Genomic DNA, 18,597 nt, shown 5'->3' with positions numbered 1-18,597 from the left:
GGCCATGTTTTATCCTTGGAGCAAGACAAAACCTGTGGCCAGGTGTGAAATATTTGCAGGTAGGATTGACTCCCTCCTTTGAGCTGAAATTCCAGAGAATCCCAGAATGGTTTGAGTTGGAAGGGACCTCAAAGCTCAATCGGCCATGGGTAGGGACACCTTCCACTATCCCAGGTTGCTCCAAGCCTTTTCCAGCCTGGCCTTGGGCACTGCCAGGGATGGAGCATCCAGGATTTCAGGGTTGGCACCAGAGCCACGAGATGGCACTCCAGGATCGGCATTTCCCCACCACGGGCAGTCCCGGCTCCCTCCCCGCTCTCTAATCCGAGCTTGGAAGCTTTTCCTTGGTTTATCCCTTTATTGGAATGCGAACACGGCTGGGAAGGGCTGCCCCGGCCAGGTGGAGGAATCCCTTTGTCGGGAATTCTCAGCAGGAGGAGGATTTAGGAACTGCTGGATTTAGAGACAGCGTCGAGGCTTCCACCCCCCAGCCCTGCAGGTGATGACAGCTCCCAGGGGCTCTCAGCAGAGCTGTGATGGACAAACAGTCCTTGGCCACCACAAAGCAGCTCCTCCTGCCGAATATTCCATCAGAAATACACACACAGCCACCAGCTCAGAGCCACCAACTCTTTATTTGTGCCAAAACCTTGGCTGGGGCTGGGTGTGGACAAACCCCAGCAGCACTCCCATGGTGGTGCATCTAAACAGCCTTGGCCAGCCCAACGCGGTTGTTGGCCCTGTCAAAGATGCTGTAGTAGACCCTGATGAAGACATCTCCCAAGATCCAGAGGTCCCCAGAGGTGTCCTGGAAGCTGCTCATGCAAGATTCTTCACTGTGCTGCATTTGAGCACGAGAAGGAAATTGGGGAAGTGTGGGAAATCTCTTCTTGCCTGGCCCTGGAGGCCCTTGGCCATCCATCTCCCAAGGAAATGGGAGAAGCCAAGGGGACCAGAGCCACTGGAGAGAACAGAAGGACCTTGAGAGAGGCTCCTGCAACCAGGAGCTGCTGGTCCCCACTCACCTGCTCGGTGTAGGCCAAGGCTGGCACGGGGTACTGGACCCCATCAATGACAAAGATGACCTCGGGCATGGCAGGGATGGAGCTGCAGTTCACACTGTGCTGCAGGGAGCAGAGGGAAGGGCTCTCAGCAGGGAAACATGTTCAGAGGGTGAGGAGTGAGGGGAGACCTCACTGGGCCCTTCAACCTCCTCCCAAGGGGCAGCAGAGGGACAGCTCCAATCTCTGTGACAGGGACAGGACCCAAGGAAGGGCTGGGGCTGGGCCAGGGATGGATTTCAGGGAAAGGTTTTTCCCCAGAGGGTGCTGGCACTGCCCAGGCTCCCCAGGGAATGGGCACAGCCCCGAGGCTGCCAGAGCTCCAGGAGTGTTTGGGCAGCGCTGCCAGGGATGCCCAGGGTGGGATTTGGGGGTGTCTGTGCAGGGCAGGGGCTGGACTGGATGATCCTGGTGGGTCAGGATCCTGGATGTCCCTGGTGGGCAGGGGTTGGACTGGATGATCCCCGTGGATCCCTTCAGCTCAGGACATCCTGTGGTTCTCTGTATCATCCCAGGACACCCTGTGATTCTCTGTCCCACTGACACAAACCAGAGAGCCCAGGGTGTCTCTGCCAGGGTTGCCATAAGCACCAGGCCGTTTCCCCACACGGTTTCCCCAGGCCTTGGCTGGGCTCTGCTGTGCCAGCTGCCTCCAGGGCCAGCAGGGCGAGCTCTCACCTCTCCATACTCGCCCTGCCTGGCCCCAACTGTGCTCTGGATGCTCCTGATGCCCGAGGGGGGCCCGGCCACGAGGGAAGTGCCGGTGTCGATGATGGCCTGGCAGCCACCAGCGCACGCAACCTCCTGGCTGCCCACAATGATGCTGTGGGGAGAGACCAAGCAGGGGCTGTGAAATAACCAACGGGGCTGTGAAATAACCAACAGGGCCGTGAAATAACCAACGGGGCTGTGAAATAACCAACAGGGCTGTGAAATAACCAACAGGGCTGTGAAATAACCAACAGGGCTGTGAAATAACCAATGGGGCTGTGAAATAACCAACTGGGGTGTGAAATAACCAGGGGGCCTCAGGGATGGTTTCTAACTTCTTTTACAAGAGTTAAAGCTGGGTAATCCCAAGTGCTGCCTGTGAGCCTGCTCCTGTCTGGAGTTGCAGAGCCACCATTGCAGACATGGGCACTGAACACATGCCAGCAGCTGGGACCCACTCCAGCCCAACAAAGGAGGTTTTGACCCATGATTTTGCTCTCCTCATCACTAAAAATATTCCTAAATCACAGGACAGGAACTAGGCTGGGCCCCAGGCACAAAGCATCCTCATTTTGGGTGCCAATTACCAGAGCACTACAGAGTTTGTCCCCTTGTCCCCCTGCATCCCTCAGCCCTGGGGTGGGGATGTCAGTGGAAGCCTCTGGTGCTGATGGGCCCAATGTCTCTTTAGAAGCAATGCTTTGAGGTGACCAGAGAGCAACAGAGCTGGTTTGTCACCTGTCCATGGAGATCTGCCAGTAGCCCTGGTAAGAGACAGGGATCCAGTTGATGGGGCCAGTGAAATAGGACTCATCGATGCCCCCGAAGATGACCACGCTCCCTGCTGCCTCCCTGGATGGTGCAGGAAACAAAAACAAGGGAGATTTGCCTTGTGCTTCACTGCAGGGCCATGTGTCCTATTGTCCCCACCTCCTCACACAGCACAGCACAGGGCCAGGGCCTTTGGCACCAGGAGCAGTGCTGGGAACTGCTTCCCACTGAGCCATGAGCCCTCTGGGGAGGCTGGAAATAGGAGCCTCCTCCAGCCAGGTCTCGTGAGCTCTTGGAGGTCTATTTCACACCCAAGATAGCTCAGCTACTTCAGAAGGCATAAAATCAGCAGGATGGCTTCTGTGGCAGTGTTGGAAACAAAAAGGTTTTAATAAAAGGCAAAATAACAAAACTCTTTACAGAGAAAAACTGATCCAAGTGCAAGAGGCCCTCCTGCCCCTGGTAAAACACCTCACAAAAGCAATTAGTTTCTTTGTTCTCTTCTTTTTCTAGTAAATTGTCTAAGCAGGACTTTTTGGCTCCTGTCCAATTAACCACCCTTAAGTTTGAGGTGAAGTCCCCCAAACCTATGAGATGCCTTTTCCACCTAATCGAAAAGAGAAACTTCTGAGCTTATTTCCTTTTTAAAGAGACAATAGATAGTTTTGTCACTCCATCAACAAGAAGCACATTCCTACAGCCCCCAGCCCTTGCACAGTGGTGACACAGGCACAACATCTGATGGCAGCAGTGACAAGGGAGGAGACAGAGCCAGCAGCACACCGTGCATGAGGTGCATCCCTGTTGGAATTCAGGGCATCACCCTGGCTGTCCTGGATTCCAACACATCCCCCCTTCCCCAGCCCCACAAGCCCACGTGGCTCACCGGGACAGGTAGACAGAGAAGAGGTTTTCCTGCAGCAAGCTCTGGTTCACCAGGTTATCAAAGACAGGGGTGATGCCATCAGCAGCCAGGTTTGGGTATCCCAAGCCCAGGATTCCATCAAATTGGACGTGGACAAAGAACTGGCCAGGCTCAGCGGTGCTCAAGCCAAAGAGCTGGTTGGTGTCCACCAGAGAGGCCACCTGGGGACAGGGAGGTGAGGCCTGGAGCAGGCACTGGGATTCTGGTGTTAATCTGATTAATCTGGGGATCCCCTGCTGTTGGAACTCAGTGCATCCCTGCAGGTGTCCAGAGTTGCCAAGCACCAGCCCCAGTCACTCCAGTGGAACAGAAATAATCTCTTTTGTTAAATATATGAAAAAAAAACCCTTCTAAGGCTGAAATTCTCACTGAGGTTTGACAGAAGAGAGATGTACAAGGCGCCCAGCTGGGAATTCCCTCCTTGTCACAGGGATGACAGCGAGGAGGCAGCTCAGGGATTCCTCTCTCAGCCTCCCTCCCTTGCAGCACCCCCAGCCCCAGCAGGAGCAGCCCCGGCACCTTCTGCATCTGAAAAGGCTCCTGCAGACACCACTGCAGGTGAATGAGCAACACACAGACTCTGGGTCTTTTCAGCTGTTGGAACTCAGTGCATCCCCCTGGGTGTCCAGAGCTGCCAGGACCCTGCCAGGGGCTCAGAGACCCTGGCACACAGCCCAGAGCACCTGGGGATTTGATTGTGACCCGTGGAACAAATTGCCAGCTCTGTATGAGGACCTGAAAGTCACAGAGGTTAGAATAGTAGAATAATAAAATTATCACAGGGTGAAAATGTAGATTTTAGGATTTTTGATATGGGGGTTATGGGGACAAGATGGAGGAACTTGGGCATGTCCAGCCTTTCTTCTTCTTCTTCTTGGTCTCCATTTTCTGCAGTGATTTTGGCACTTTGGGATTGTTTTAGAGTAGAAGTGCACTGTCTAACACAGGTGATCGGTATTGGGAATTAAGTGTAAATATGTTCTATGTAGTTTGTAGTATAAAAGGACAACACCACCCTGAGGGCGGTCAGAGTGCCTGTGGCTGCCCTGCTGAGCAGACCTCGGCTGGGCAGAAAGAAAACTTTATAGATAAGAATTAATAAACAACCTCAAGACCAAAAATTGAAGAGCTCTGACTCATTCTTCGGACCTGTGGGCTGAAACAGAGACATCCTGCACATCTCAGGGCAGCAATTAACAACCAAAACCCGAGACCCTGCTGCAGGTGGAGGAGGAGCTTCAGACAAAGGTTGTTAAAGAAGCCCAAAAATTGAGGTAGGAGGGTTATTGACCTTTGCAATAACCCACAAGTTCCAAGCCCTGGCTGCAGAGATCTCTCATCTCTGTCCATCCCCACCATCCTACCCATAATGCTCCTACAATGGTTGGGACGGATGGAGATGAGAGATCTCTGCAGCCAGGGCTTGGAACTTGTGGGTTATTGCAAAGGGCCTGGGTGCAGGGCCCTGCTGGGAGCTGCCAGCCACAGCTGGAGCAGGACTGAGAGAAGTAAAGAGAGTGGGAAAGAGAGAGAAGGCAAGAGTGTGGTAAAGAGGATGAGAGAGTAAAAGAGAGGATAAGAGAGTAAGAGAGTGAGGTTCTCATTACAATACCATAAATCTTCTTCTGTGTTGAATATTCTAATTCTCACTAACCAATCTAGTCCAAGATACAAATCCTATAGCATTTCCATACAGCCTATAAGAATCATTACATTACCACACTGTGTTACATTTTAAACCCTACAAACTCCTCTTTGGGCCCCTTCTGCCAAGTTGGCAGGGTCTGCTCTGCCCCTTGGGCCTGTCTGCAAGCAGAGGGTGTTGTTCCATCAAAAGGGGATCACCTTCAGCTGGCCACACCATTGTTTTCCAGTTGTTCAGTGACTGAGGGATCTCAAAGCTTGCTTTCATTTCAATCTCGCTTATAGCTTCTATATTCTCAAAATCTTTTGCCAGACCACCATATTTATAAGGCTTTCCTGTTTCATCTTCCCCAACAGACTGTCCTACCCCTGTTGCTCCCACATTGGGATGTGGGATGTTCCCCATGGATGTTCCCCACAGATGTCCCCCAGGTGTGCCATGGGGACACTCACGGTGACGGTGTCTGAGCCCACGGTCCCCTCCATCTCTCCTGTGCCATAGTGGATGGACAGACTCAGCCCTGTGCTCTTGTAGGTGGAGGACTGAGAGGGGTCAAACACCCGGTGAGTTTCTAGATAAGTGGAAAAACACAGAATTAAAACTTTGAGCAAGGCCAAGCCTAAGGGAGGTGTGGGAGGAGGAGCCCTGCTGAATTGCTGTTTATTATCCTGCATTCGGGAATAATTCAGCTGTGAGCTTTGCTGCTCATCCTTCCCCTCCTCCAGCAACCACAGGCATTCCCACCCTCCTTGGGCAGATGGGGAAACTGAGGCATCAAGCAGTAACCACATCACTCGAGGAATGCAGCCCTGAGCAGCCCCTACACCCCAAATATTCATCACTCACAGCTGCCATGGCCCAGCTGGGTGACCCCCACTCTCTGGCAATGTTACCCCAATTTTTGGGCTTGGTGGAGCCATTCCAAACCCAGAACATGCAGCTGGGCCCTACTCACGGCAGGCCAGGCTGGGGCAGGACACAGAGGGGACCCAGAGGTCGGAGGAGCCGGTGTCGAAGACCACGCTGAAGTCCTGTGGGGGGGTGCCAATGGAGATGGTCCCAAAGTATTCCACCTGCAGGGAGCCAGGCCAGGGATGGGCTTGGAGGCATGAAACCAAACCTGGACCTTCCCCAGGCTTGGTCCCCTGCTTCATGGACACCCCCTGTGTGACCGTGTTCACAGGGGTTTTTGGATGAGGGAAGAGATGAGGATCTGACTCCATGTTTAGAAGGCTTGATTTATTATTTGATGATATATATTATATTAAAACTATACTAAAAAAGTAGAAGAAAGGATTGCATCAGAAGGCTGGCTAAGAATAGAATAAGAAAGAATGATAACAAAGGCTTGTGGCTCAGACTCTCTGTCCAAGACAGCTGGGCTGTGATTGGCCATTAATTAGAAACAACCCCATGAGCCCAATCCCAGATGCACCTGTTGCATTCCACAGCAGCAGACAACCATTGGTTACATTTTGTTCCTGAGGCCTCTCAGCTTCTCAGGAGGAAAACCCCTAAGGAAAGGATTTTCCATAAAAGCTGTCTGGGACACCCCTGCTTCCAGCAGAGCTCCTGGGGGATATTTCTCCATTCAGAGCCACCAGCATGGGCAAGGAGGGGTGAAGGACATGACCTGAAGGCTTTGGGATGAAGGATTTCGGTTTGGCCAGAGGGATGGACATCCCACAGACCCTGCCAGGGCTGTGTCCCTGGGGGTTGGAGCCCATACTCACGTCCAGGGCGTTCAGCAGGGGCTCGGTGGCCGCCCCGGTTCGGTTGGGGAGAGCGTGCGGGAATTTGGTGCCGATGTCGTAGTGGTGATGCTGGAAGAACTGCTGCAGCAAATCCTTCTCCCTGAGGACATCTCTCAGCTTCTTCCCCCTCTCCAAGGGCAGCCTGGCACAAGCAACAAGGGAAAAAGAAGGGTGAGATGGGATTTTGCTGCCTGCAGCTCCAGTGTTTGACAGCTCCAATGCTCTGATCCAACAGCAGGAGCACAGGAAACTCCCCCAAAACTCTGAGTCTGGGATTTCCTCTAAAATCCCAAATCAGCCCTAGAAACCAGCCCTTCCCCAGGCATGTCCTGCACCCCTGGAGCAGCTTTCTGCAGCTCAGACCTCACCTCTGCTCCCCAAAGCCATGAAAAGCCTCCAAATTCTCATTTCCCCCTCCCTTCTCCCAGTGGCCCTGGCAATGATGCTGCTGTGGCTCACCTGGTGACACCCTGGCTCAGGGCAGAGGCAGCACAGAGGAGCACAAGGAACCACATCCTGCCAGGACAGCCAGGGCCAGCTCCTTCAGGTTTATAAAGCCCCTGCCCACCCCCCTGCCGTGCCAAGAGCAGCCAGGACCAACAGGAGCTGCCCCCTCCCCTCCTTTGGGCACCCAGCCAAGGCAGGTGACAGCCAGGGACTGAAGGACACAGCACACACGAGCCACACGTCACCTGGCAGGGGGGAACTGTCCCCTTATGCCTCCCATGGTTCTCTTCTGGGGACCCCATGCTCCCTTCTAGATCCCAAATCCAAACGCTCCATCCTTGAGGCCCCAAATTCTTCATCCCAACCAGGCACTGCCTGGCAGCGGGCATGGATCCAGAATTCCAGGATAATTCGTGTTGGAAGGGACCTTAAAGCTCATCCAGTCCCAACCCCTGTCATGGCCAGGGACACCTTCCACTGTCCCAGGTGCTCCCAGCCCTGTCCAGCCTGGCCTTGGGCACTGCCAGGGATGCAGGGGCAGCCCCAGCTGCTCTGGGCACCTGTGCCAGGGCCTGCCCACCCTCCCAGGGAACAATTCCTGCCCAAAATCCCATCCAGCCCTGCCCTCTGGCAGTGGGAAGCCATTCCCTGTGTCCTGTCCCTCCATCCCTTGTCCCCAGTCCCTCTCCAGCTCTCCTGGAGCCCCTTTAGGCCCTGGAAGGGGCTCCAAGGTCTCCCTGGAGCTTTCTCTGGACGTGGCACTGGGTGCCAGGGTTTAGTTGAGGTGTTGGGGTGTCACAGACGTGTTTTATGAGAAATCCTTTCCTTAGGGTTTTTCCTCCTGAGAAGCTGAGAGGCCTCAGGAACAAAATGTAACCAATGGTTATCTGCTGCTGTGGAATGCAACAGGTGCATCTGGGATTGGTCTCAGTGGTTGTTTCTAATTCATGGCCAATCACAGTCCAGCTATCTTGGACTCTCAGTCAGACTCAAGATTCTGTTATCATTCTTCTTCTTGCTTGCTAGCCTTCTGATGAAACCCTTTCTTCTATTCTTTTAGTATAGTTTTAATACTATATATATGTCATAAAATAATAAATCAGCCTTCTGAAACATGGAGTCAGATCCTCATCTCTTCCCTCTTCCTGATACCCCCATGAACACCACCACACTGGGGCATGGGTTGGACTCGATGATCTTTAAGGTCTCTTCCAAGCTGGTGATTCTGTGAATTCTGTGAGTTCTCCTCCCCAGGTGAGCACCCCCAGCTCTCCCAGCCTGGCTGCAGAGCAGAGAGCTCCAACCTTGGCATCATCCCTGTGGCCTGCTCTGGAATTGCTCCAGCAGCTCCACGCCCTGATGCTGCAAACCCCAGAGCTGGAGGCACCATTTTGGCTTTTCAGCCTGGCACCCCTGGCCATTGCAAAGAGCAGAGGGACACTTGAGTTTGCAGGACTCTCCTGTGTGCAGGACTCTCCTGTGTGTATGACACCCCTGTTTGCAGGACTCTCCTGTGTGCAGGAATCTCCTGTTTGCAGGACTCTCCTGTGTGCAGGACTCTCCTGTTTCCAGGACTCTCCTGTGTGCAGGACTCTCCTGTTTGCAGGACTCTCCTGTGTGCAGGACTCTCCTGTGTGTAGGACACCCCTGTTTCCAGGACTCTCCTGTGTGCAGGACACCCCTGTGTGCAGGACTTTCCTGTGTGCAGGAATCTCCTGTGTGCAGGACTCTCCTGTGTGCAGGACACCCCTGTGTGCAGGACTCTCCTGTTTGCAGGACTCTCCTGTGTGCAGGACTCTCCTGTTTGCAGGACACCCCTGTTTGCAGGACTCTCCTGTGTGCAGGACACCCCTGTGTGCAGGACTCTCCTGTGTGCAGGACACCCCTGTGTGCAGGACTCTCCTGTGTGCAGGACTCTCCTGTGTGCAGGACTCTCCTGTGTGCAGGACACCCCTGTTTGCAGGACTCTCCTGTTTGCAGGACTCTCCTGTGTGCAGGACTCTGCTGTGTGCAGGACTCTCCTGTTTCCAGGACTCTCCTGTTTGCAGGACACCCCTGTTTGCAGGACTCTCCTGTGTGCAGGAATCTCCTGTTTCCAGGACTCTCCTGTTTGCAGGACTCTCCTGTGTGCAGGACACCCCTGTGTGCAGGACTCTCCTGTGTGCAGGACTCTCCTGTTTGCAGGAGTCTCCTGTGTGCAGGAATCTCCTGTTTGCAGGACTCTCCTGTTTGCAGGAGCCCCCCCAGGCTGGCACGAGGGGGCCCCTGTGGCTGCTGACGTGAGTGACCCCCCCTTATCTCTGACCCCGCGATGCAAACAGGACAAGGTGACCCTGCAGGTGCTGGGCTGGTGCCAGGCTGTGCCCAGGACAGGGAGCCCTGTGCCACTGGGATATTCCATGAAAAATCTCTTCACTAAGATTTCTTCTCTTGGGAAGCTGGGAAGCTTCAGCTTCTTCTTGTTTTGCTGCTTTGGAATGTGATTTGGAGAATTGTTTACTCAGCATGGAGTTGTTTTAATTTAATGACCAATCCCAGCCCAGCTGTGTCAGGACTCTGGCCAGTCACAGGGTTTTATTATTCATTCTTGTTTGGCCTTCTGATGTATCTTTTCTCTTTCTTTAGTATAGTTTTAGAATATAATATAATATAATATAATATAATATAATATAATATAATATAATATAATATAATATAATATAATATAATATAATATAATATAATATAATTTCTAGAACTATATTACATTATATTATATTAAACTACATTAATATATAATGATATATAATTATAATTAATATATTATGATAATTATTATAATTATTAATTAATTATAATAATGTAATTACTATTATTATATTAATATAATATATAATAATATCCATATTATTAAAATTAATATAATGGCATATAATGGCATAATATAATATAATTATTATAATTCATATAATAATTCCTAATATAATATTATATCATATTAATACGATATCATAATATAATAATATAATATATAATAATATATTATTATAATAATATACTATAAAAATATTATAATTATATTATTGTAATGATATCGTTATTATTATATTAACATAATACATAATAATATCTATATTATTATATTTAGTAAAATGCCACATAATATAATATAATATAATATAATATAATATAATATAATATAATAATAAATCAGCCTTCTAAGAACATGGAGTCAAATTCTCGTCTCTCACCTCGTCCTAAAACCCTCCCAGCCCCGCAGCCCCCAGGGCGTCCCAGCCCCTCCGAGCTCCGGGATCCCCGCCCCATCCCCGCCGTGCCTGAAACGGCTGCAACAGGGGCCAGCCAGAGTGAAGGGCAATAAAGGGGTGTTTATTGCAGGGCTTTCAAAGGCACACCCTGGCAGCACCAGAGCCATGGCTTTTGTCGCGATTCGACATGAAATGAACGACACTTGCACGCTGAGATGTCCAAGGCAAAAAAGCGTGTTTATATCCGGGCCTCGATATTTATAGAATGCCAAAAGTGACCACGGATTGGGGGATGAAATTGCCAACTCTCCAACCACACTGGTCAGACCAACAATCCATCAGTTCTCTCCTCCTCCAGAAAGAAATGCAAAATAATCATTATTTACATGAAAAGTGTGTTAGAAACTCTATTACAAAAACGTAAACATCAGAAGGCTTAGAAGAGCTTTAGAAGAACAGGGCTCTGCCCGCATGGCTCCAAGTTGGAAGCAAAAGAGGGATTGCTCACAAGATCTTACATTTTTATGTTTTGGTCCATTTGCATCTTGGAGCTAATTGTCCAATTACAGCCCCAGCCCATGAAATCCCGTCCTTGTTTTTCTCTCTTCAGTCCATATTGTTTCTGCTCTTGGGCTTGAGATCCGGATCGGCTGTCCTTGGGTAGAAGGAATTGTTCTGTCTAACTTCTCTCCTATCCAGCCGTGTCCCTGTCCTGTCCCAGCTCTATCCCATTCCCATCCCAGCCCTGTCCTGCTCCCATCCCAGTTGTGCCCTGGTCAGGTCCCCTCCCAGCCCTGATCCCATTCCAGCCGTGTCCCCTTCCCATCCCAGCTCTGTCCTGGTCCCATCCCAGCTCTGTCCTGGTCCCATCCCATCCCAGCCATCCCATCCCATCCCAGCCATGTCCCAGCCGCTCCCATCCTGCTCTGGCTCTCGCAGCCGCTTCACCTTGGAGCAGACATCAAACAGCGCTGGGGACTCGCCCGTCCCGGCCCCGAAGGGTTCCTGGCTCCGTTCTGGCCGGGAGGGGCTCCGGGGATCGAAGAGCGCCGGGGCTGCGCTCACAGCCCCGGCTGACTTTGCCTGTCCCTGCTTTGCCACCAGGCTTCCCCCACCGGGAGCTCTGCTCCTCTAGGGAGAACTTACAAGGATATTCCCTGGGATATTTCCTAGAAGTTAAAAGTATATTCCCTACGATATTTCCTATTTCCTAGAAGTTTCCTGCTAAGGTGTTTTATTTCTTTTTGTTGCGGTGGGGTCTGCTGGGAGAAAATAATTTGTAATATTTTTCACCAGGAGATGTCCAGAAATTAAGCACAACTCCCACATTTTTAGCACTTTCCGCATCCACTTTCACTCTTCAAATTGTCTCATCCTTGATTTTTCCTGGATAAAATAAAGAGGGGACGTGGAAAGTGACGGGCAGCATCCAGGAGCCAACACCTGGGGAAGGAATTTGTGATGCCACGGAGAAATCAGGGCATCCCAAAATCGAGGCATCCCCAAATCCGGGCGTCCCCAAATCGGCGCATCCCCAAAACTGGGACGTCCCCAAAATCGAGGCGTCCCCAAATCGGGGCGTCCCCAACATCGGAGCGTCCCCAAATCTGGGCGTCCCCAAATCGGGGCACCCCCAAAACCGGGGCATCCCCGAAACAGGGGCATCCCCAAATCTGGGCATCCCCAAATCGGAGTATCCCAAAATCGGGGAGTCCCCAAATCAGGACATCCCCGCGGAGCCGAGCGCGCCCCGAGCACTTTTGGCCCTGCGGAGCCGCCGTGGCGGGGTCACGTGTGCGGTGCGGAAGTGGAGGCGAGGGGCGATGGAGGGAACGCTGGAACAGCATCTGGAGGAGACGTGAGGGGACAGCGGGGATAGGGGGGACAGGGGGAGATATGGGGGGACACGGGGGATGTGGGGGGGCATGGGGGAACGAGGGGAACCATGGAGGCACGGGGAGATATGGGGGACATGAAGGGATATGGGGGGCACAGGGGGATGGGGGGAACAAGGGGGGATATGGGGGGACATGGGGGGATATGGAAAGGACACGGGGACATTGGGGGATATGGGGGGATAGGGGGGACACGGGAACATGGAGGCACGGGGGGACATGGAGGGACATGGGGGGATATGGTGGGCACAGGGGGACGGGGGGAACAAGGGGGGGATATGGGGCGGCACGGAGACGGGGGGACACGGGGGATGTGGGGGGCATGGCGGGGGATATGGTGACATAGGGCATGGGGGCACATAGGGACACGGGGACATGGGGCGATATGGGGGTACACGGTGGGGGCACGGGGAACATGGACACACGGGGAAATATGGGAGGACATGGGAAACTGGGGGTGTCCCCCACACGAGGGATATGGGGGGGACGTGGGGAGATGGGGGGACACAGGGCCGGGGGCTGAGGGGGCCGAGCTGTCCCTGCCGGGCTCTGATTGCTGCTCTCTCCCGCAGCATGAAGAGCCCGGCCGTGGTGGGTGTGCTGTGCACCGACTCGCAGGGGCTCAACCTGGGCTGTGAGTGAGGAGCTCCGGGCCTTGGGGGCACCGTGGGAGGCTCCTGGCACTGTCCCATGGGGGTTTGGGTGCCCCAGGTCCTGCCCCGTGGGGGTTTGGGGTGCCCCAGGTCCTGCCCCATGGGGGTTTGGGTGCCCCAGGTCCTGCACCATGGGGGTTTGGGGTGCCCCAGGTCCTGCCCATGGGGGTTTGAGGTGCCCCAGGTCCTGCACCATGGGGGTTTGGGTGCCCCAGGTCCTGCCCATGGGGGTTTGAGGTGCCCCAGGTCCTGCCCATGGGGGTTTGAGGTGCCCCAGGTCCTGCCCATGGGGGTTTGAGGTGCCCCAGGTCCTGCCCCATGGGGGGGTTTGGGTGCCCCAGGTCCTGCACCATGGGGGTTTGGGGTGCCCCAGGTCCTGCCCATCTCCCTTGAGGGGCTCCCCAGGATGGGGGCACCAGGCCCAGCCCTACAGACCCTCCCTGGGGGTGCCCTGTCGTGCATCACTCTGGGGACACCTGCCCTGCCCCACTGCCCTGTCCCCTCCTTTGGGTGTCCCCAAGGGTCACCACCTGCCTGTGCCTACCACGGCCAGCTCCTCCTGACACCTCAGTTTGGGATTTTTGGTAGAGGGAGAGGAACCATTTGGGGAGATGCTGAGTCAGCCCTCAGGGAGGGAAATGGGCCTGGGCAGAACCTGGGAGGGAATTGGGCAGGGCCAGGAAGGGAAATGGGTCCAGGCAGGACCAGGGAGGGAATTGGGCTAGGGGAGGGAGGGAAATGGACCAGAGCAGGAGCAGGGAGGGAATTGGGCCCAGACAGGACCAGGGAGGGAATTGGGCCCAGACAGGACCAGGGAGGGAATTGGGCCCAGGCAGGACCAGGGAGGGAATTGGGCCCAGGCAGGAGCAGGGAGGGAATTGGGCAGGGAGGGAAATGGACCAGGACAGGAGCAGGGAGGGAAATGCCTGGGGCAGGAGCATCCCCCTGGGCCTGGGAGGCACTCAGGGCTGTCCCAGAGCAGTGCCCTGGCACAGGGAGGGGTTATCCATGGCCTCCCCCTGCAGGCAGGGGCACCCTGTCAGATGAGCACGCTGGCATCATCTCAGTGCTGGCCCAGCAGGCGGCCAAGCTCACCTCGGACCCCACGGACACGCCCGTGGTGTGCCTGGAGTCAGACAGCGGGTGAGCCCCAGCCTGAGCTGCCTCGGAGCCCCTGTGCCCTCCCCCAGCCCTGGCAGCTCCTGGAGGCAGAGCCTGGAGCAGCCATGGGGGGAGGCACTGCCACAGGCACTGGGTTAATGGAGGTGGAAAAGCAGGGGGAGGCCTTCCAGGGGCTGCTGGTTACTGCTGCTCAGGAGATCTTCCCCCCTTGGGGTTCCTGTGGGTGACTCAGCCTGGGGTCCCTGTGGGTGACAATTCCTGGGGTCCCTGTGGGTGACAAATCTGGGGTCCCTGTGGGTGACACGGCCTGGAGTCCCTGTGGGTGACAATTCCTGGGGTCCCTGTGGGTGACAAATCTGGGGTCCCTGTGAGTGACTCAGCCTGGGGTCCCTGTGGGTGACAATTCCTGGGGTCCCTGTGGGTGACACAGCCTGGGATTCCTGTGGGTGGCAGAGCCTGGGGTCCCTGTGGGTGGCAGAACCTGGGGTCCCTGTGGGTGGCAGAGCCTGGGGTCCCTGTGGGTGACAAATCCTGGGGTCCCTGTGGGTGGCAGACCCTGTCAGTCCCTGGGGCAGCAGGGGTGTCTCCATCACTGCCCATGGAGGGGGGAGATGGAGCAGCCAAGCTCTGGGGTGGGGATGGGCCCTGGGGCTGCCCAGGGATTCCCCTGCCCTCTCCCCAGCCCCAGCAGCTGCTGCTGGCCCAGCTGCCCCCCCAGCCCCTTGTCCTTGCTGCAGGAACATCATGATCCAGAAGCACGACAGCATCACCGTGGCCGTGCACAAGCTGCTGTCCTGAGCCCTGGGAGCAGCTCTGCTCCAGCTCCTCCCTGCACTGCCACCCTCCCTTTGGAGCTCCAAACCTGGGGTGAAGGCTCTCCCTCCCTCCCTGCCTCTCCAGCTCACATTTCAGCCCCTGTGCTGCTGAGGATGAAGCATGGGCTCCCCCCAGGCCCTGTAACAAGCAGATCCTCCCTGCTCTATTTGGGGGGCCTCATTTGTTGGAGAAATCAATAAATGAGCAGTAAAAACCTTCCTTCCTCCTCTTTGCTGTGGCTGGGAGAGCTGGGCCTGGCAAGGTAACTTCTCCCACTGCCTTCATTAGCATTTCTCTGGAGAAAGATTGGAACTCTGGAGGCTCCTCACTAGAAAAGGCACAAAAGCTTCCTGAGGAATTTCTCCCAGGAAACATTTCACCTCCTCAAGTTAAACATTCTGTGGGAGTTCTTGCTCACTGTGCCTTGGGTTGAAGTTCAAACCTGGCCCTGGGAGATGTGAAGGGATCTTGGCAACGTCCTCACAAACCCAGGCCCCTCTTCCTCTCACAGATTTGAAATGCTGCAGGGAAACAATCCTGAGAAAGATGGGGGAGCTGCTGCACCCCAATGGTTCCTGTGTGCTGGGGAGGGAAAAGGAGCTGGGCTGCAGCTGCAGGAAGGGGAAGGGGAAGGGGAAGGGGAAGGGGAAGGGGAGTTTCACAGCAGAGCATGAGGGAAAAACATGAGATTGTCACTGCTAGAAGTAAAGGGATGGGACTTTTCATGCTAAGAATGATTTCTTGCTCAGGTAAACATCAGTCTCAGAGGCCCTGAGATTTTAGAGGAGCAAGCACTCAGCCATGGCTCAAGAGTAGCACAAGATTTTTTGTTACAAGGCAATATATAGAACTTTCTAAACCAACAGAAAAGGCCAAAGGATTTATTTTGTTTTTCTGACCTATCACCTTTACTTATTTCTGCAGATACTTTTATCTAATGGGCTTTTAACTCACAAGTTGTAACTTAATGTTTCTATTATAACTTCTAAACTCCCAACCCACTCCATAATATTACATTACTACACTATAAACCTTTCACTATCTTACCCATACAGTTTCTCACTTACTTAAGGCATATTCTTACTTACAACTATAGAAACATAAAAAATATTATATAGAAAATATTATATAGCAATATAATTATAATTTTTCTGCTTAATATCTATGCATTGTATTTTTACATCAATCCAAGCTTCTCCCAAGGCTGTAAATCAAACCCTTCAGTGTCTGTGGAAGTTTTTCCAATTCCCACAGTTGAGTGGGAATTCCCACAATTGAGTGACTCACTCAGGGCTGAGTCAGTGCAATGCCATTGTCACTGCTCTCTTTACTCAGATTTTACTCTGTTGGGCAGTGATAGTCCCAGGCTCACACAGGAGTAGCCCCTGCTAGGCCAGGCTCCACACTCAGCTCAGTGTTCAGCTGCAGCAAAGCCCTGATCTTGGCTTATCCAAGCTCTGATCTTGGCTTATCCAAGCTCTGATCTTGGCTTATCCAAGCCCTGATCTTGGCTTATCCAAGCTCTGATCTTGGCTTATCCAAGCCCTGATCTTGGCTTATCCAAGCTCTGATCTTGGCCTATCCAAGCCCTGATCTTGGCTTATCCAAGCTCTGATCTTGGCCTATCCAAGCTCTGATCCTGGCTTATCCAAGCTCTGATCTTGGCTTATCCAAGCTCTGATCTTGGCTTATCCAAGCCCTGATCTTGGCTTATCCAAGCCCTGATCTTGGCCTATCCAAGCTCTGATCCTGGCTTATCCAAGCTCTGATCTTGGCCTATCCAAGCTCTGATCCTGGCTTATCCAAGCTCTGATCTTGGCTTATCCAAGCCCTGATCTTGGCTTATCCAAGCCCTGATCTTGGCTTATCCAAGCTCTGATCTTGGCTTATCCAAGTCCTTATCTTGGCTTATCCAAGCTCTGATCTTGGCTTATCCAAGCTCTGATCTTGGCTTATCCAAGCCCTGATCTTGGCTTATCCAAGCCCTGATCTTGGCTTATCCAAGCTCTGATCTTGGCTTATCCAAGCCCTGATCTTGGCCTATCCAAGCTCTGATCTTGGCTTATCCAAGCCCTGATCTTGGCTTATCCAAGCCCTTATCTTGGCTTATCCAAGCCCTGATCTTGGCTTATCCAAGCCCTGATCTTGGCTTATCCAAGCCCTGATCTTGGCCTATCCAAGCTCTGATCTTGGCTTATCCAAGCCCTGATCTTGGCTTATCCAAGCCCTGATCTTGGCTTATCCAAGCTCTGTGCTGGCCCTGGGAGTGCTGCTCCCCTCTCCATCCCTGCAGGCTGGCAGCAGCTGGAGCTGCAGTTTCCCCCTGATCCAACAGCTCTGAGTGCTGCTGCCCCTCTGCCCCCTCCTTAAACCACACTCACTACAAACCTGATCCTATATAAAGCTCAGGGTAAATATTCAAACCCTTTTCCTGCAGGGAAAGCTCCCGGAGATCCTGGGCTCCAGCAGGAGGATGCATTCAAAAACCAGGAGGTTTTGCATTCTGTGCCAAGGGAGGGCAGAGAGCATCACTGTCCCCACTGATGCCACTTTTCTCTGACCTCAGGAGTGAATCCCACCTGGGCTGGCAGCTCAGCAGGAGCAGCAGGGCTGTGCTCACCCAGGAGCTCGGGCAGATTCACAGTGGGGCAGGGAGCTGTGAAAAACGCCAATCACTTGTGGGGTTTTTTAATTTTAAAAAGTTTCATAGTAATGAAATGGTTATAAAATTAGTAATACAGTTAGAGTAATAATAATAATTTGGATTATTTGGATTGGGACAATATGAGACAATAGAAACAAAGAGTTACAGATGGTCTGGGTACCTTTTTCTGGGCAAAATAAGCCCAAAAAAGGACTATGTTAACAGAGGATTAACCCTTAAAAACAACAGCCTGTTGCATATTCATACACCTCATACATAATGCATAAATTCCATTCAAACACAGGATTCTCTCTGGGCAGTGTCAGCTTCTTCCTCTGAATCCTGACAGTGCCTTCGAGGCAGGAAGAAGTTCATTTCTGCTGATAATGGAGCAATAAATTCTTTTTCTCTGAAAGATTTGGGTGTCCTGTGGCTGCTATTTCTCTGTGAGTCCTTTCTTTACATCCTTTATCAATGTACCAAGTTCTTTATCTTGACATCTTCAGTGTCATGCTTTTTGTAAGCTACAAGAACGTAAAATTTGGTGGGTGGTTGGTTGATGATTTCTCATCATGGTTTGTATTTTTGTTTGGGTTTTTTTATGGGGAGTAGTTCTGGGGTTAATTCTATGTTTGTTTGGGGGTGTTTATGGAGTGAGGATGACAGTTGGTTATTGTTTTTGATACTAGGAAATATAGAGGAAGGTAAATTGAAAGTGCATTGATAACAAATGATTTGGATAATGTAGGGATATATGGTTTAATTATTTGACAAAAAAAACAAAAGTCAAGATAAATGTCAAGATACTTTAAAGAAAAGTATCCTACACAGCATAGTTTCTATTTCAACATTTCTTACAACCTAAAACTATACTAACAGCTACTTAAGAGAATTAACACAGCATC

At 52.4% G+C, this 18,597-nt stretch overlaps 2 protein-coding genes across 2 annotated transcripts; one reads left to right on the top strand and one right to left on the bottom strand.

Annotated features, from left to right (window-relative positions):
• Nucleotides 1–703: 703 nt before the first annotated feature.
• LOC139601214 (embryonic pepsinogen-like) lies at nucleotides 704–7,382 on the bottom strand. Its single transcript, XM_071450042.1, has 9 exons — nucleotides 7,327–7,382; nucleotides 6,847–7,009; nucleotides 6,069–6,186; nucleotides 5,566–5,684; nucleotides 3,430–3,629; nucleotides 2,511–2,624; nucleotides 1,740–1,884; nucleotides 1,026–1,124; nucleotides 704–841 (listed from the first exon to the last, which is right to left on the bottom strand). The coding sequence occupies exons 1-9, from the start codon at nucleotides 7,380–7,382 to the stop codon at nucleotides 704–706; spliced, it is 1,152 nt and encodes a 383-aa protein (XP_071306143.1).
• A 4,890-nt stretch (nucleotides 7,383–12,272) lies between these two features.
• On the top strand, nucleotides 12,273–15,267 carry LAMTOR5 (late endosomal/lysosomal adaptor, MAPK and MTOR activator 5). Its single transcript, XM_071450233.1, has 4 exons — nucleotides 12,273–12,420; nucleotides 13,030–13,091; nucleotides 14,136–14,253; nucleotides 14,970–15,267. The coding sequence occupies exons 1-4, from the start codon at nucleotides 12,386–12,388 to the stop codon at nucleotides 15,028–15,030; spliced, it is 276 nt and encodes a 91-aa protein (XP_071306334.1). The 5' UTR covers nucleotides 12,273–12,385; the 3' UTR covers nucleotides 15,031–15,267.
• The last annotated feature ends 3,330 nt before the right edge of the window (nucleotides 15,268–18,597 follow it).

Source organism: Agelaius tricolor, unplaced genomic scaffold (assembly GCF_023055355.1).
Source record: "Agelaius tricolor isolate 1412-34295 unplaced genomic scaffold, bAgeTri1.0.p SCAF_30, whole genome shotgun sequence".
NCBI lineage: Eukaryota > Metazoa > Chordata > Aves > Passeriformes > Icteridae > Agelaius > Agelaius tricolor.
This window is presented reverse-complemented; position numbering and strand designations above follow the sequence as displayed.

Coding starts and splice junctions, on each gene's coding strand:
- LOC139601214 (XM_071450042.1), bottom strand. CDS start 7,382: ATGTGGTTCCTTGTGCTCCTCTGTGCTGCCTCTGCCCTGAGCCAGGGT. Junction 2,625..3,429: donor TTCTCTGTCTACCTGTCCCG/GTGAGCCACGTG, acceptor TGCACCATCCAG/GGAGGCAGCAGGGAGCGTGG. Junction 1,885..2,510: donor TGGCAGATCTCCATGGACAG/GTGACAAACCAG, acceptor CTCTCCCCACAG/CATCATTGTGGGCAGCCAGG.
- LAMTOR5 (XM_071450233.1), top strand. CDS start 12,386: ATGGAGGGAACGCTGGAACAGCATCTGGAGGAGAC. Junction 12,421..13,029: donor GAACAGCATCTGGAGGAGAC/GTGAGGGGACAG, acceptor TCTCTCCCGCAG/CATGAAGAGCCCGGCCGTGG. Junction 13,092..14,135: donor GCAGGGGCTCAACCTGGGCT/GTGAGTGAGGAG, acceptor CTCCCCCTGCAG/GCAGGGGCACCCTGTCAGAT.